General features: G+C 35.6%; 3 protein-coding genes across 6 annotated transcripts; 1 reads left to right on the forward strand and 2 right to left on the reverse strand.

Annotated features, from left to right (window-relative positions):
- Positions 1-4,403: 4,403 nt before the first annotated feature.
- Positions 4,404-10,780, reverse strand: LOC18591355 (alpha-1,6-mannosyl-glycoprotein 2-beta-N-acetylglucosaminyltransferase). Of its 3 annotated transcripts, none has more exons than XM_088808777.1 (17): positions 10,614-10,780; positions 9,606-9,817; positions 8,676-8,812; positions 8,488-8,598; positions 8,276-8,377; positions 7,966-8,074; positions 7,661-7,861; positions 7,273-7,441; positions 7,094-7,175; positions 6,914-7,007; positions 6,522-6,618; positions 6,030-6,123; positions 5,880-5,952; positions 5,256-5,429; positions 5,030-5,152; positions 4,695-4,827; positions 4,404-4,479 (listed from the first exon to the last, which is right to left on the reverse strand). In XM_088808777.1, the coding sequence occupies exons 1-17, from the start codon at positions 10,624-10,626 to the stop codon at positions 4,436-4,438; spliced, it is 1,968 nt and encodes a 655-aa protein (XP_088664903.1). In that variant the 5' UTR covers positions 10,627-10,780; the 3' UTR covers positions 4,404-4,435. The 3 variants fall into 3 exon arrangements, with proteins under 3 accessions (XP_088664903.1, XP_088664904.1, XP_017981817.1); XM_088808778.1 differs by having other exon boundaries at positions 4,404-4,491; XM_018126328.2 differs by having other exon boundaries at positions 4,404-4,827.
- An 884-nt stretch (positions 10,781-11,664) lies between these two features.
- Positions 11,665-14,139, reverse strand: LOC18591356 (transmembrane protein, putative (DUF3317)). 2 transcript variants are annotated; one of them, XM_018125857.2, is made up of 4 exons: positions 13,987-14,139; positions 13,278-13,396; positions 12,781-12,853; positions 11,665-11,962 (listed from the first exon to the last, which is right to left on the reverse strand). In XM_018125857.2, the coding sequence occupies exons 2-4, from the start codon at positions 13,360-13,362 to the stop codon at positions 11,950-11,952; spliced, it is 171 nt and encodes a 56-aa protein (XP_017981346.1). In that variant the 5' UTR covers positions 13,363-13,396; positions 13,987-14,139; the 3' UTR covers positions 11,665-11,949. The 2 variants fall into 2 exon arrangements, with proteins under 2 accessions (XP_017981346.1, XP_088665100.1); XM_088808974.1 differs by lacking the exon at positions 11,665-11,962 and having other exon boundaries at positions 12,777-12,853.
- Positions 14,140-14,245: 106 nt separating this feature from the next.
- Positions 14,246-17,633, forward strand: COP8 (Proteasome component (PCI) domain protein). The gene is made up of 14 exons (XM_007017429.3): positions 14,246-14,531; positions 14,621-14,772; positions 15,104-15,207; positions 15,311-15,371; positions 15,558-15,650; positions 15,745-15,845; positions 16,059-16,167; positions 16,251-16,295; positions 16,434-16,502; positions 16,590-16,681; positions 16,769-16,811; positions 16,994-17,053; positions 17,182-17,241; positions 17,333-17,633. Exons 1-14 carry the CDS (start codon positions 14,402-14,404, stop codon positions 17,405-17,407), a joined length of 1,194 nt encoding a protein of 397 aa, XP_007017491.1. The 5' UTR covers positions 14,246-14,401; the 3' UTR covers positions 17,408-17,633.
- The last annotated feature ends 37 nt before the right edge of the window (positions 17,634-17,670 follow it).

Raw genomic sequence — 17,670 nt, forward strand, 5'->3', positions numbered from 1 at the left:
TGGACTTTTCAACCCCAACTCAACGTGTGTTTTGCTCAAACTGACTAATAATAATGGAGAAAAGAAGAAGAAAGATAGAAAAATAGAAAACTGAATATTTGTCCTTGTTCAAGCTTAAAGATCATGTGTTTTGTATTGAGGTAATATTTTAGGAGGTATTAACGATAATGCCATTGAGCAGATAAGGACGAGCAAGACAATGAGACAAACCTGAAATAACTTTTCGTCCGACGGGGAGTGGCTTTCTCGTGATTATGCTCAAATTTTTGTCCAAAAGACAACTCATAGCTTTCATTTTCTTGGTAAATATAATTCCTTCTGGGCGAAGAGACGGAGATGGGTGGCAATTTTGGTAAATAAGACGGTACTCTCTGGGCTTATGTAAAAAAAAAGGAGTCTTTGATTGTCTCTATTGTAGCCCGTACGTTACAGGATATTGGTGATGACAAATGTCCTCGAAGCTCTCATGTGCTCACAGACAAAGTCCTTTGAAGTTTTGATTCTTCTGCAGTTCACAGCCTCGATTCTCTGTTTCATGACTTATCATGCTCCATGGTGCATGTTTCATCTTCAAGATCAAAGATGATCATGCATATAACCTTTGATTGTATCGTTTGGTGCCCCCAAATGTAGAAAGTTTGCTTACAACTTAGACTGAAAAAAGCAAAGTAAAATTTGTCTTTAGTGGGAAAAAGGCCACCGGCTTTGAGCAAAAGGTTGGAGCTTTCGATTTCACAAATGCGCCGAGGGGGGGTGCATGTGTCTTAAGCCTTCGGGTTCGACGTAGGGTTGAGCCGCACTGGCCTCCACCACCATTCATCACGGCTGGGCCCCTCCATTCAAGGAGGAGGGTCGAGTCAAACACTCCAGATGCTAATAATGTGGACGGCCTAGATGGAGTTTGATCAAAGTTTCCCTTTGTCTAAACAAGCAGGAGGGCCCCCCCTCTGTATTAATAGTCATAATCCACAAATTATTGACTTAGGATAAATGATGTTTTGGGCATATGGCTTGAAGTTGCATGTGCAGCCAAAGGCAAAAGTATGAACACAAAGAATCTCTTTAAGGGGTTTTGCCAATAATGTTTTCGTTGAAAACATTACAACATTAACCTTTTCTTTTTTAAGGTCAAATTACATCATTTACTCCTTTGTACATCCTGCCAACGCGGGGGGCAATCTTACATGGGGGCTCATGTAAAAGCAAAGACAAAATTTTCAATTTAATAGTCAATATTTTGTTCAAGCCTTAATATTTTTTTTTCTTTTCTTTTGGGAAGGTTATGACGTGTTTTGGGATAGCAATGAAGAGAAAAGGTGGAAATAGGTAATACCCTACATTACTCGATCCTGTTAAGAAAAATTTAGATATTTTATAATCGAGTTCTAAGAAGATTATATAAAAGTTATTAATTGTCACAAATTTCGATAATGAAAAGTATTTATTCTTTAAATTCTGTCATAAATAATTATATTAATTATATATATTGTTTATAAATTTTTTATAACTAATATAATGCTTACTAAAATTCATTAATTGTTTTAAATATGTTTTTAAATTTTAATTTATTTTTCATGAACTAACTTTTAATTTTTTAATTTAATTTTTATTAATAACATATACAAAAAATTATTTTAATAAAATATTTTATTTAACTAGTAATATTTAGAATTTTTAAATTCAGGTTTATCAAAATAATAAGATTCGTGTTATGATAGTTAAAAATTAACAAATACTTTATTCGTTAACATCTTTAAAGACAAGATCATAACAAAAGTTTTAATAATGATTTTTATACGTAGTCAAGAGTCAGCTCAAAAATGGGAAATGGTTTTGATTATGTTCAAAGAAATCAATCAAAACTACTACTTTATTTGGGTTCCATGGGAAAATGACTTGAAATTAATTCAACAAGAAATAGTCTTTATTCCAAACCCAAGCTAAAATTAGTAAAAGCACTTTCTTTTTATTTTTTATAACGTAATGGGGCAATAGGCATTTAGCTTAAAAGGCCAGTTTGGATAGGCAAGACTCAGATTTCGTAAGAGTTGCGCCAATCAAGTGTTTCGAACGTGGAGCCATGCTTTGCATTAACGGATAAGAACCTTTCCCCTTCTTCTTTTTTTTTTATTTAATTTTCCTTTTCTTTACCTTTAATTAATTTTAGATTTTTTCCTTTTCATATTGCTAAAGTAGAGGAAATCGATCATTATAATAGGAAATTAAATTCATCAATCCAATCATTCTTGTTGTCATTAAAACATGTGGGCTTCATTAATAATGAATACATGTTTAATTTCTACCATAGAAAAAAAAACTTGACTATCTTTTTTCATTAATCATCAATTTGACTTTATATGTGTTTTTTAATAATTTTATATTACATATCCAATAAATTTTTTATATTAACATCATTCTTATCATTAAATTATTTATTTTTGTTGTTAAACTAAAAATTTAATTAATAATATAAAATTAAATACGTGATGTAAAATCACGACAAAAAACACTAAATGAAGTATCAATTGAGATTAAAGATTTTTGTTTGAATAGATGTCCTTAACATGCATTTTATACCATAATACCAACCTCGAGCCATGTCTTAATTAAAGAATAACCTTTCTAAAACAGCTCATATGTGAACACTAAAACAAGAATCTAAAGTTTGTGGAATAAATTTCTCAATGGAAAGAAAAAAAAGAGAAAATCACAGGTGCATTGTTTGAGGGAGGGTTTAGAAAAGAAATCAATCTTTATACCTTTATAGACAAGCATGAATGAGTTCCTAGGTGCGAGTTTTGCGGTCTACTTGCCCTAACAAGGTTGGCTGTGATTGACGTTATGTATCAACACCATATAGTTTTGGATTGAAGTCCTTATTTTTTGTCTGAATTCTATGAGGTCTGGTTGGCTGTTCCTGTCTTGCAAATAGGTAAAATGGGTGTGGGTATGTGTGTTTGCAGCTCAATTCATTTGCTCTCTTGTTTCTCTGCAATCTGTAGGCTGTAGAATGAGTAAAAATTTGCAAAGAAGGCTATGGAGGTTGGAAGAGTAAATGAGGTAAAAGGTAAATGGAAACAGGAAAAATAAAGAGCATGGGGGAAAAAGAACAACATACTCCAAATTGTACTATGAGGTTCAAAACTGAGCGAGATGGTGTCCAACAAGTTTAAATTATGAAAAGCAATCTACTTTTAACAGGTTTCGGTTTGAAGAAAGACCCTGAGCTTTGCACTTTTATGATTATGCTCATCTACAACAACAGGTATATATTGTTTTCAAGTTACAATAACAGCAGATATAGAAATGTGAGGCGATGGGCAATTGTCAAAAAGCAAAGCCAATAAATATATAAATAAAATAGAATAAAATAAATAGAAAATAGTAATTTGAATGACAGGCCATGGGGTAATCATTACCAATTTGATAAACTTTTTGGTTGCTTTCTTTTCTTTTTAATTTTTCCTGATTCCCATAAGCAGCAAAAGGTCCAACCTTGAATCCAGACACGTACATTAACCTCTCTCTTCCCCCCTCCCTCCCTCCCTCCACCTCACTTTTCTTCTTCACACAAAAGGTTGCCTACAACCCACAAGAGCCAAACGTTGCTAATTGTGACATTTACAGATCGTGGGGTCAGATTCAGATACTAGCTCTGGGTGAGCACGAGCCAATAGCTTTTTGCCTTTAATTTTTTTTGTCTCTTTTGAGTCTTTGGTCTTATTGCTTACCAGTTGCCACCACCCACCCTACAATCTACAAATCTAGCACCCAAGTACAGGACCAAAAGAGCTGATTTCCCATCCCCAGACTTCAGTTCCATTGGCTTGCGACCACTCTAGCTTTGTATCAAAACTTATTTACTAGTTAGTACCTGATAAACCCCATTCTCGGTGCGAACCAAGCACGTGGAAACTTCATTCCTACATGGTCCTGTAATTTCGACCCAAGCCTAATTTCCATGGATGTTATTACATGTTACAGAATTTGTTGTTCTGAATAAGGAGATAACGTGTATCCAAGCACACGCTTTAGTTTATGCATCCAGATTCGAAATTTTGGACAAACTTTGGTCCTGGGACCATTTTTTTTCTTTTGGAGGGGTGGATATGAGAAAGGGATCGGGAGATGGTGGGATTGGGAAGAGAAGGGAAAGTAACTATTAGGAACTAATGCAGAAAGGAGAGAGTTTTGCAAACAATGAATATGACTCTTTGACTACTATATGAGTAAATTCATTTGGACCTAAAGAGCAAGGGCCATGGAGGCCAAGCCCGAGACTTTTGAGGAGAAGCTCCTCAAAATAAAACCTGAGAAATGAATGAAATGTGTAGGAATTCACTGGGTATTTTCGTTACCTTTACATCATATGCCTGGATGGAAGCTAGGGGGGTGCGTTGAGATGCAAAGATGCCCAACATGTGCCTTCATTTTCTCACACAGAAGAATCACTCTTCGTCGATGCCACTAAACCATCATCTGCAGCTTATCCTAATTACATGTCGACATAAATTTGAAGAGTTGGCCGAGAGTTTTCTTAAATTTTGTCTTTTTACCATTGCATAATTTATACAATACAAAAAGTTTCTATTCTATGAATGAAAATACTGTTACAAAAACAAAAAGGGAATGTCAATGACATAATGACAGGTATTCATGAATTCATGATGATCTACATGTGTTGAAAATCTCACCCCGCATTATATCAATGGGTACATGTTCAACGGTGTAACGCTCGGGACCTAGATAAACACCTGTCTTCTCTAAAAGGGCAAGCCCTTCCTCCCTGCCATATCTTGATGCATAAAGCTTCAGGTATTCAAAGTCCTAAATCCACATTAAAGAAAAGACGTTAAGTAAATCAGAACCAAATGTAACACTCATAACAGGAAAGTTACTATAACTATCTTCGAATTATTTCCTTTTCGTATTCCTCTAACTACTAAATGCCAGAAATGGCAGCTAGTATGGTACTGACAGAAGCTAAAACAATGTGAAAAACACAGGCTGACTCCGAAATTTGCCCCACCTGCAAGCCACTAAGAATGCGCTCTAGTCTAAGTGAAGCAACAGGTTGACTTGAAGATGAGAACACCTCACCAGGGTAGAATAAAACCCCATCACCTGGAGGGAGGCCCTGTCTAAATCTTATCTGCACAAAGGCATAATTTGCATTTTCAGAAAAACCTTTGACAGAGCTCAGAAATGCCATTCAGTTATCACTATTAAAGACTCGAATGCCAAGTGATTAATACCTCTGCACTGGGAACTGTTGCCTTCTCGTAGCAGTTGGCACCCCAATACAGAAAACCGGTTCCACCTTCCTTCCATACACGCCACATCACAGCACGATGCTGTGTTCCTCGCATTCCAAGATGCCAGTTTGGATGTGGGTCAGATGGACCCATGCAGACATATGTCCACCATTCCTAAAATAAAAGCTCACTCCCATCAGCATAACCTTTCATAGTGCTCATAGCTGTAATGTCGGGGCTTAGAAGTTTTATTTTTACAAAATACAAAGTAAGAACTCTGCAACTGTGCAGTAGAATTTTGGACCCTGACAGGACAGAGACATGATTCAAGCAGTGATAAACACATTACATATTTTAACGATGAAGCCAGTAGCAATCTGTTTTCACTTCACTTGATGAAAGGAAGTAAATAACATTTTGTCTTAATCTAAAAATCATGAAGGGAGGAGATTTTTTTATGCAAAATCCCATCATAATCATCATCTAGAAAATGGTTGATCTCAAAAATCTTCATAACAAAATAGTTAAATGAACTATGGTTTATATTCACACCACCCCCTCCCCCTCCACCCGCCCACACACACACACACACACAGAAATAGGTAAACCATCAGTAAGCAGTACCTCTCCACTTTCTGGCTGCAATTCAGAAATAACATCCTTAACCAGATCCTCTCGATTACCAAAAACCCACTCACTGCATGCAAAAACACAAATTTTACTTATTCTTGAGGATAAGAAAGAACCCTTTGAACAAGAATTAGCAAGAAATACCTTGTACAATAGATTTGAGTGTGAGGGCGTAGGAACTTTGGCACTTTTACAAAAGCCTCAAAAGGAGTTGGTGCAAGAGGAGCATCACTTGGGCCTACATAAAAGAAGGAAACCAGGTGAAACATCACAAATGATCAGAGAAGGATGGCTTGCTACCAACCTGCAATTTTATAACGTGAAAATAGCAAAAAAAACTCCTGAAATCTTGAAACTCGGTCATGGATTCACATAATTTGCAATAATATAGAAGAACAACTAGAACAGCTGACCGATAAGCCTTTAATAGTCAATGATATGACCATGGCGCCTCTTCAACACATGCAAAAGTGAATAATTGCCCAGATAAACTTTATACTACGATATTGGGATGCAAATATCTGATTCTACATTCAATCAGTTAACAAACAATTGCTCCAGGGAAAATTGTAGCTTATGAAAGAGGTAGCTGACATGTTGGATGGAATATTAAACAAGTAGACTGTTAAATCATACCGCAATAGTAAGTGGTTAAAACACGAGCATCAGGAGCATAAGCATGAATCTCACTTGCCATGTTGCGAACAGACTCATATTGTTCCATGTTCAGTGGCTGCGTAAGAATTAATTTTTCATCAGTGTATCAAGGTCATCATATAACGCTAACACACAGCAAACAATATGCTAATGCCTTTGCAACATCATCAACTACTGGAAATACAGCAACAGAAAAGACTTCTAGCACACCCAAAAGAAGTATAAAGATGGAGATTGATTAACCTCACTGTACAGACCAAAAATAATAAATAGAGAAAAGCTGAGGCATCATGTCCTTTCCAGGACATTAAGTCTCATTAACATGTCATATAACAGATAATTTTTTCTGCCAATCGAAATACAGATAATACCTCATCCCACAGGTAAAAGTATGCTTTCTTCCAATGAGCTTTTGTCCTCAAGATCTCAACTTCTTTCTGCAAGTAATCCTTTGCTGCATCATTACTGTTGCACATCAACAAGCCATGGACATTCATCAGTTTTTATGACAAAAATACCTGAGAGAAGTGAGCATGCGACTAGCTGTATACCGAGAGACAACTGGACTATATGGAACAGCATATGCTGCTAGTCGTGGGTCTGAAAAATATTCGTCTGATTTTGGATGATCCGCTGCAGTAGCAGAAGATGAAAAATATATATCAAAGAGAGGAACAACGACAAGCAATCGCTGCTGTAATAGTAGATTAATGACAATTTACTTTGTTACCTGGCCAGGGAGATGTGTAAGTCAAAACACGCATGCTATCACCCCATCTGCAAAAATATGGGCTAATTCTGTACTGAAGAAGCCACTTGAAATGCTGTTCCAATGCATCATACCACTCATTGCTCCCGTGTTCAACACCAAAGCGATCCTCAATTACGGTGTCAGATATCTAATACATGGTTAAGCAGACACTGAGTTCTCCAGAGAAAAGAAAATGAAATACCTATAACTTGTCATCAGTCATTCCAAAATTAATCTGAATTGAATTATTATGCCAGGGTATATGAGGACTGGATAATCCTTTAGTCTTTGGTCTCAGTCATAAAGGCGGCAGCCTACACAAATTATCAATACAGAAAGAATTCAACTTAATAAACATACAGGATACACCAAATACAGCAGGAAGTGACGGAGTTGTTGGAATAATGAAGTCCCAAACTGTCAAACTTAACTTGACCCGTACTGAAAGGTTTGATATAGCATCTTCATCCATCATATCAACAGGTCCATTATCTGAAAAGAACTCAGAAAATGATGGAGACAGGAGAACTCTTCTTAAAGACGTAGTTGCAGATTTCACTCTTTCTACCTATAAAGCAATTAATTTATGAACAGCTTGAAAAGAGAAAGAAAGGAGAGAAACAAAAGGTAAATCTAGTAGGAAAACAAATAAGAATAAATTCAGATATTCACCACTTCATCCAATGGTTTTCCATCTATAGGCTCCACAGCATCAAGACAGTTACGAAGTTCCATGAATAGTTGATGCTTCTCAGCCTTGCCCAAGCATTGTGATGAGGATCTGAGTTAAATCAGAATGAATTCTTAAGATTACATGTTTATAATAACAAGTGTGAAATAAATAGAATTATGGGCAACAATACTCAATTCATGCAAAAGCCCATACAAAATATTAAGCACAATCTTTTAACAGCTGTAATTTATTGACTATGATGAACAACGCAGAACTAAAGGTAACAGTATAAAGAGGAAGGCCTGTTACTCTGAATCTGCCTTTGTAGCATTAATGATAATCTCTCCTTCGTATAGGCCTGGGGGCTGTGTATTTGGCACATCTATAGAAACCCAGATAGTGCTTGTCTCCCTGCAGCAGGGGAAAAACAAACACAACCTTCTTAGTCTTGAGCAATAAGAAGCCACTCAGCATTAGTTCACACCAAAACACAAACCATGAAACCATTAACAGGGGAGTACCCTGGTTGTAGGCTTATTTGGCTAATTGGAAGATCAAGAGGGACAAGAGCATCTGGTACACCCAATATAGGAACCACACGTCGCAATGTTAATGATTGGCCAACAATCAGGCTGCCCACAGCCAAATATTAGCAAGTGTTATATAAAAGTATCCCATAAAAAGAGCCGTAAATTGTCTAGAAACTGACCAATCACCAGATGCAGAGCATAAGTCACCGCACTGAACCTGCACAACCCCAGCAACACCAGAACAGCTCCAAGAGACTTTTGGACGGATAGCAATTTGAACACTTTCTCTCTCATTTCTAGCTGCCAGAAGGCTTATCTTCAAGATTAAAAAATTGTTAGAAGGCAGATCAACATATCTACTCAAAGAACATCTGAGTCATTTCTTGTAGTAATCACTCCTTAAATTTGTTCTCTACAACCCCTCATGCCCCAAAGAGAAAATGTAAAAGAAAATAGAGAAAAAAAGGACAGAAAAGAAGAGTCAAAAAAATCAACTGCACACAAAAAGACAAAGTGTTTCTGTTCTGCCTACAAACTACGAGAAAGGAAATCTAAATAAGAAGGAAAAAAAGTAAGATTATAATACACATATCATACATTGTGAAATCTATCCTGAAGTTCCTTTCAAACCTCCTCCACTGCAACCACCCTCCCCCCCACAGCGTGCATCCATGCAAAGATGTGAGAAGGCTATTTCCCTATAGACTATAAAGATAAGAGAACGAATACATAATTGAACAACAGCAGTATGGAAAGGTGAACAAATTTGATATTTCTATTAGGATATAAATGATAAATGTCAAAAGAAAGCAATCTTTTATCTTATATAAAAACATGAACACATTAATAAGCATCCACACAATAATGATTTACCATAATATGATATAAAAACATGCAAGTCTAAACCAAAACAACAGGCTAAACTATCAACCATGACTTATACTTGCATGCATGGGGTGAGCAAACACATTTATAAGCCTACTCAAAAAATAATAAGGTTAAATGAAGATGTCCAAATCTACCCCTTGAACCTGCATGAATATATTCCTAAGAAGAATTTCTCATTTTATACTCATCAGCAACAATAAACAATCATGGTGATGACTTACAGGCTCTAAATTTCTAGGCACTTCTTGTGGTCCAATATTTGCTGTGCTTGGGAGGCACCACACATGTATTAAATCAGCAGTTGGAACTTCTGAGGGGTCAATTGAGCCCTTGAGTGGATTCGAGACATGGAGACCACTGTCATTCCATCCATATGCTGTGCCTCCCCCTGCAACACCTTCAACTGGTGGCACAACCATATCTTGCGGATTTCCTGCCAAGTTGTACCATTCCAAATGGAGTAGATTAGATCAATATACTGATCCAAATTTTATATTAACAATGTTGAGGAAGTTGGCAACGACAAGATATAGTTAAGGATGTCTAAAGAAATTGTTCCACACCTAATGCTTAGTTTCATACCCTAAATCATTCATTTCAAGAACCAAGTTCGAGTGCAATTAGCCAAATAAAGCATTTGAGATATTCCTATTTCACAAGTAATAGCGGAGTTAATATGCTCATAAGACATCAAAAAAGTTTACAGTTCCTTTGATTTTGCTTTCACAGATAATCCGGTAATATTTCAAATATACATGTGAAGGAATCACGATCAAATTCCAAAGGAACCTCATATTTCCATCCATCTTCTAATGATACCTCAGTATCCTCTCAATTCAACCTTAAACAGCAATCGGTGGAACCTGTAAGGCTATAAAACAGCTTTCCAATTGTCTAACCGCCATAGATCTCTCCTAAACAAAAAACAATAAAAGTAAAAAAGGCAACGGAATCGAAAAGCAGCAAAAGAAAAAGTAAAAAACAAAATAAAAGCAAAGAATATTATTATATTGAGTAAGCTCAGCAGTGTAAGCTTCCAAGTTCTTTATTCTCTTTTTCTATTTTCATTTTCCCTCTGATTTTCTCAACAACCAAACAGAGCACTAAAAATCAGAGACTGTAATAAATTAAACAGTTCGAAGAAGAGTAAAAGGAGAAAACCGCCATAAAAACGCAATGTGGCGAAGTGAATTCGGGAAGGTAAAAAGAAAACAAATATAGAAACTAACCAGGATTATCCATTTCCGGTGCGGTTATACCACGGCGTTGCTCGCAATTACAACGATCTTTGATATCTCTTTGTTTTTTTAATACAGTTCGCCTTTTTTTCTGGATTCAATAGAGGAACAGAGAGCCAAACTCGCCCGACGGAAATGATCGCGTTTTATAGAAATATGTAGCTAATTATAGTAAAGAGAAAGTGATATTTGTACTCCAAAATTTTGCTTCTTACAAACCCTCTAATGCCACTTGGCGTATTGTTTAATGTTTATCATCGAGAGTGCCCGAATTAGAAATATTGTTCTAGTAATTCCTTTTTCAAATTACTTTTACTTCTTTTTTCGTTTTTTTTTTCTTTCATAGGAGGAGTGTGGAGACTGGAGAGGGAAATTCCAACTTGAGAATTCCCCGCAAAGGATGGTTAACAATCTTTGGATCGTTTAAGGGAGAGTTTCCATTGAATATGAATTTCAAATCTCAAACATTGTATTTAAAATTTAAATATTTATTCCTTTTAAAAAAAATATTTATAAAATTTAATACATTATGTACATGTTTAAAGTTAGTTTACAGTGTGATCAACATTAATCGATTTCACTGAAATAAATCGATCAAAACCAATTTAAGTTGGTTTATCTTGTGATGAATATTAGTCGATTTCAATGAAATAAATCGATCAAAACTAATCGAATTTGATTTGTTCCGACTTTAACTTTAGTCGATTATTTTGATAAGTTTTTTAGATTCGAAATTTATTATCAAATCCATCTGAAAATGATCTTTACTAAGATATTTTATATCCTTATAATATAAATATTGAAAAAATAATAAAACCAATCGATTTTAACGTATATTATTATGAGAATTCGATTAATTTAATTTTTTGAAATTTTTAGACTAAACTAATCAAGAACTCACCCTAAATTTATCTGTTAGCCTTTCTAACAGAATTGAATAACTTGGGTACTAATCCCTGTTCCTTAGGGATTACAACTGGCTGCATAAAGTTTCAACAATAAAACCTCATAGAAAAACTAATGGTTAAAGATTGTAGGGAGATGAGAGAAATAATACAGTATGCTACATTAAGTGGAACACAAAAAAGCTTTGTATGTTAGAAAACTTTCAACAATTACACAACAACGCCAATGCTTTGAACCTTTTTGCAAGGAATAGCTATGAAAACAGTGCGGAATACCAGTGAGACATGCACCGATTGTTCACTAAATACTAAAAAAGTAGTATGTGAATCCAAATCAAAGTAAGACTTTCAACCAAATAATTTAAAATTTTCACATTTGGGATCATCGTCACAATCTGTCAAGCCGATGCCATTCCTGACCTTCACGATAGATGCCTGAAATTTTAAGGGAAAAATGAACTAAATAAGTGTTTCCGACTGTAGCGGTTGACACAACTACCTCTACGATAAGATAACCTTTACACTAGCTGTCAAGAAAATGCACGAGTATCATGATTTTTCTAACAAAGTCGAATTAACAGAATATTTTCGTTATGGCAAGGCATACAGCAACATCCCAAACACAGTTCCAATCTTCCGCGAGATTGGACCAAACTTAAGTTCTATCATATGAATAAGTTCACAATATGCAGTACATAACCTTGAAGTACATTTGAAAACATCATTTGAAATATCTTACATGTGTAAGACAATAAAGCAAGGAAAGAACATTAATTTCCCAATCACGATATAAGCAATGTATGAAAGCTTTCAAAGAGGAAGGGATGGATGAAGAGTAGAAGATTTAAAGATATCTTCTTTTATTTCATCCACAGTCTTGATTTTATAATCCTAATTTTCTAGGTCACACCAATCAGCTTCCATAATCTGTAACAAACTTAAGGAAACTACATTTGTGATCCCCTACTTCCCTCTTCTGTTTGTAAATTATTTCTAAAAGAGCAGATTAAAACAATGTAACATTGAGTATTGCATTCCCCAGGACGATGCAAACAAGAACCAAACTCCTAATACCAAAAAGAACTTAAATCCACATTTCTGTGACAAACAAGGCACAAGATAGTCAGGACAATATGACAACGAAAAATATTACGATGAGGAACCAAGTTCTAGACGATCTAAACATAACTTCTGCCTATCTCACCAAAAATATTTCAATGAAATGGAACCAGAGGAGAAGGTGAGGGATCTACCTCTTGCAGAACTCAGTTACATATTTTGAGCTATTGTAGAAGATGAACCACATCAACACAATCACCAAAATATCTGCCATGGTCTAGGAACTGACAAGTGGGATATGATAATGGTACATAGACTTAAGAAATGGTATTGCGTGAACAAATAGATTAACGGGATCCTTTGCTCTAGTCTAAACTCGCAGATATCAAAGCCCAATTTCTAAAAATTCCAAAAATTTAACCTTTATCGAATTAAACAGCGATCACAAACTTAATTTGATCACACAGCCAATCACAAAAATGCTAGAAAACAAAACGCAGCTCCTTCGATAACAATGTCAGCATAATTCTGTTGTAGGCATCCAGAAAATGACCATGTTTAATCCTTTTGTTTGGTAAAAGTTAGTTATGAATAAGGAGATCCAAACAAAATCTTAACAAGCCTAACAGCATGCAAATCCAAGAATTCTAAACCAGAAGTTACAAATTAGGTTCATAGTGAAAAAGGATACTGAAAAGGTAACGCTCCCACCAATCCAACATGTAGAGTCCAAAGGTGACATTGTAGAGATAGATCTTGCGTTGAACCCAGTTCATATCTCTAAACCCCTACAAATAAAAAAATAGATACCTGCAAAAATAATCAGAGTCACCAAAAATAATCAATTCACAAAACAAATCCAAGAGAATTAATATGAAAATTCATGGCCAAAGTGATTACAATGATGAAATGTGTTGAATTACACAGCTGAAATTATCTCAATTCATAATTCAATTTCTGTCAGATGTAACTTCTTTTTGCTCAATATAAAAGCCATGAAGCTAATAGTCATCCATAATTAACATAAAGATGTCAAAAACTCAATAACTCAACATCCAAAACTTATCCAAACCACTTAACTCTCTGGTGCTTTGAACCAATTAAGAAAGAAAAGCACTTTTTGTTCTTTTTTGAGGAAACAACAACTGAAATTATTACCAAACCATAACAAAGTAAAATCAACAGCTGTGGAAATGAAAATTGAATAAAATTTCAGACGTATCCACAGCGAGGAAGATCAGGTTCTTTGGATCAAATGAAGATAAATTTTTAAAGGATTGAATGGAGAGAATTCTGAGGGAAATTGAAGGAAATTCTATGCTAATTACAACTGAGAAATAGCTCCTGATTTCTTGAATAAGTTACCAGAAAAGAAAACAAAAAGGAATTCAAAAGCTTACCTAATCGGTGCACGGGCGGTGGGCGGTTACGTTAAAGGCGGCTCTGGTGATCAGATCGACAGTGAAGAGCTTCTCTGCGATTTGCTATGGCAAAAGAGAGATAAAGAGCTTGGTCCATGGCGTTACGGTCAAAGAAGACAGCGATTACTTGGCGTTCACAACTTAAATGACGGAAATGCCATTCAGTTAATGACGTGGCAGTTATTAATTCGCTTCATTCTAAACTCCAACAAAGAGCCGCTCCGTACCTCGTACACAAAACCCCAGCATGACTCTCCAGTAGAATCGAAATAAAACCACCATAAACAGTAAACTTCGATTTCGCTAAAACACACACACTTTCTCTCTCTCTCAAGAAAGAAAAGGAAATTTGGGGTTTAGGGTTTCGGAAATTTGAAGCAGCGATCGAAAGCCAATGGAGAGTGCATTAGCAAACGCCTCGGCGATCGTAGATCAGAGGCAGAAAATCGAGCAATACAAACACATTCTATCAACTGTCTTCTCATCAAATGACATCGTTCAAGCCAAGAAATTCATCGATCACAGTAATTAGCTCACCTTTGCTTGGTTTATGCGGTTATTTAGGGGTTTTTTAAATACGTTTAAATATTTTAATTTGTGATTTTTTTTTCAGTGTTATCGGACGATGTTCCACTGGTGGTATCAAGGCAGCTTTTACAAACTTTCGCACAAGAATTAGGGAGATTGGAGCCAGAGGCACAAAAGGAAATTGCTCATTATACTCTTGCTCAGATTCAGCCTCGTGTCGTTTCATTCGAAGAACAGGTTCGTTTTAAATTTTGTTGATGGCGCCTTATTGAAAGCTACTGGGCAAATTGTTCTGTTTGGAATTACTTTTGTTCCTTTGGATGCCACATTGATGAACCTTTGTCGCAGCCGAAATCATCTGGTTGCAAAACGCTCCTGAATTCATTTATTATATTTCTACCAAATTGTTTCTGTTTTTTTCCCTTTCTTGTTTATGTTTTGCTCGCAGCTTGGCTTCTAGTTTGGTTGCAAAACAGAAAATACTTTTTTTCTTAAGCCTCCTGTTTCCTGTTAATGTAATATGCTTGGTTGTTGAAGGAAAGCTGTTTACTTTGTATGAGTTATATAGGTATTAATTATCAGAGAGAAACTTGCTGAATTATATGAGTCAGAGCAGCAGTGGTCAAAAGCAGCACAGATGCTAAGTGGGATTGATTTAGACTCTGGAATGAGGTCTGAGAGTAAGATTCTGTTTAATTTATTTGATGATGGCTGTGGCAAATTTTCTCTTGTTCCTGTTGATGACACTGACATGCCTTTGTGATATGGCTATCAGGGTTGTTGATGATACATTCCGATTGTCAAAATGTGTCCAAATTGCTCGTCTATATCTTGAGGTATTGACTTTTGTTTTTATAATTTTATGATTTACTTTTATTTATTTATTTGTTGAACGGTAGCATGATTTAGACAAATTTGCATGTGATAGAATGTCAAGGACTAATGTGGTTTAGTTATTCTATTGCTGTCACAGAAAATCAATTTGGAATTTTAACTGAAGTCATTGCTTGAATAATTTACAGGATGATGATGCTGTTAATGCAGAAGCTTTTATTAATAAAGCTTCATTCCTAGTTAGCAACAGTCAGCATGAAGTATTGATTTTACAATACAAGGTTTGACATTGTTTTTAGGCCAACAATTCCAATGTTAGAGCTGTAAGTCCATTCATTTGTTAGTTTGCTTTAATTTTTTTTTTCTTGTTTTCAGGTCTGTTATGCAAGGATTTTGGATTTAAAGAGGAAGTTCTTGGAAGCAGCGCTGCGGTACTACGACATTTCTCAAATTGAGAAGCGACAAATAGGAGATGAGTACGTAATCTTATGTTCCATTTGCTTCTATAAAACTTTTGCTTGTATTGCCATCTAGGGAGCAGTTATTAGCTGACATATACAAAAGAACCTTGACTCTGTATACGATGTAAACTTATTAATTTTCTTGTATCTCATTTCTGCTTTTCCGATTATTGATGATTGATGTTTGAGGAATTACCATACAAAATTATTAATGTTCACCTATTACAGAACAATTGATGAGGATGCACTCGAGCAAGCTTTATCTGCTGCTGTAACATGTACAATATTAGCTGCTGCAGGTCCTCAACGCTCCCGTGTTCTTGCCACCCTGTACAAAGTAAACACTTTCTCTTGCTTGAATGTAATATGAGAATTTCTTATTGTGTGATTCTAATATTAATGGTTTGGGCCATGTTTCAGGATGAACGGTGCTCCAAGCTGAAGATTTATCCAATATTACAAAAGGTTCTCTCTCACTCTCATGTATTCAGGCACACTCAGTCACATATGCTTCCCCACATGCAGTAGTCTTGCATATCATTGCCTATTTCTATCTCAGATTCTTAAAGTCCATTCTGACAGGTATTAATATGAAATTGACAGGTTTATTTGGAGAGAATATTAAGAAAACCTGAAATTGATGCATTTTCTGAAGAACTGAAACCACATCAGGTTATAAAAGTTTCAACTGTCTTAGATGTTGCATTTACAATAAAAGTGAATTGTCCTGTCTTAGAATAACCTTTTGTTTCCCACCAGAAAGCACTTCTTCCTGACAATTTTACTGTGCTGGACCGTGCCATGATAGAGCATAATCTTCTGAGTGCAAGCAAACTTTACACAAATATAAGGTTAGAAACGTAAAACTATTGATTTTCATCTTATCTTATTTTTAGGTTTGGAAATTTTTAAAAACACTTTTGCTATCTTTGTCATAGTTTTGATGAGTTGGGTACTTTGCTGGGCATTCCTCCTCATAAGGTACGATTCTTATGTGGCACCCTTTTAGTACTTTTGAGCAACAATAGCAGCTGTCATTACAACCTTTTAAGCTACTTGTTTTGCTTGTGGTTTTTAATTTATTGGTCTTCTCTCTCTATGAGGAAATACTTTTATATATTTTTGTTAAAAGGAGAAAACAATTGATGGCTGTTTGTTTAAAGGCTGAGAAGATAGCATCAAGAATGATTTATGAGGATAGAATGAGGGGATCAATTGATCAGGTATCAATTTGTTGCCACATGGTTTTGTTTTATTACTGCTTTGGTGGTTTCCATGATCAATTAACTTTATTATTGTGTTCTTATTATTTCCAATTATGTAAATAATTAATAACCGTCTTACACATTAGGTGGAAGCTGTTATACATTTTGAAGATGACACTGAGGAGCTGCAACAATGGGATCAACAGGTAATGCATTTTGAGTTTGGACTTGATTATGGCTGATGAGCACCCCTTTCTTTTCCAGTTCTCAGTTTTATCTTGGCTTGTGATTCTGCAGATAGTTGGTGTGTGTCAAGCGCTGAATGATATACTAGATACCATGGCAAAGAAGGGCATGGCAGTTCCTGTCTGATCTGGTGCACTCAACGATAAAGAAGAAGGCCTAGAAGAGGATTGATTTTAGCCTTCACCGATATGCATAAAAGAAAACTGCTAAGCCCCCTCTAATAATTTAGTTACTCGGGTTTACTTTTTGTAACTGTGATTTCGCCTGTTAGGGGGGGGCAGGCAGGCTTCAGATTTTAGATAATCAATTTAAGTTTCTGTAATTATTTTTTCTTAAGTTGTTTACCAAGAAAGGTGCCTCTTTGATCAGTTATAATACTCACACATCAA

The sequence above is a fragment of the Theobroma cacao genome, chromosome 8 (assembly GCF_053813885.1).
Source record: "Theobroma cacao isolate CCN51 chromosome 8, ASM5381388v1, whole genome shotgun sequence".
Lineage (NCBI taxonomy): Eukaryota > Viridiplantae > Streptophyta > Magnoliopsida > Malvales > Malvaceae > Theobroma > Theobroma cacao.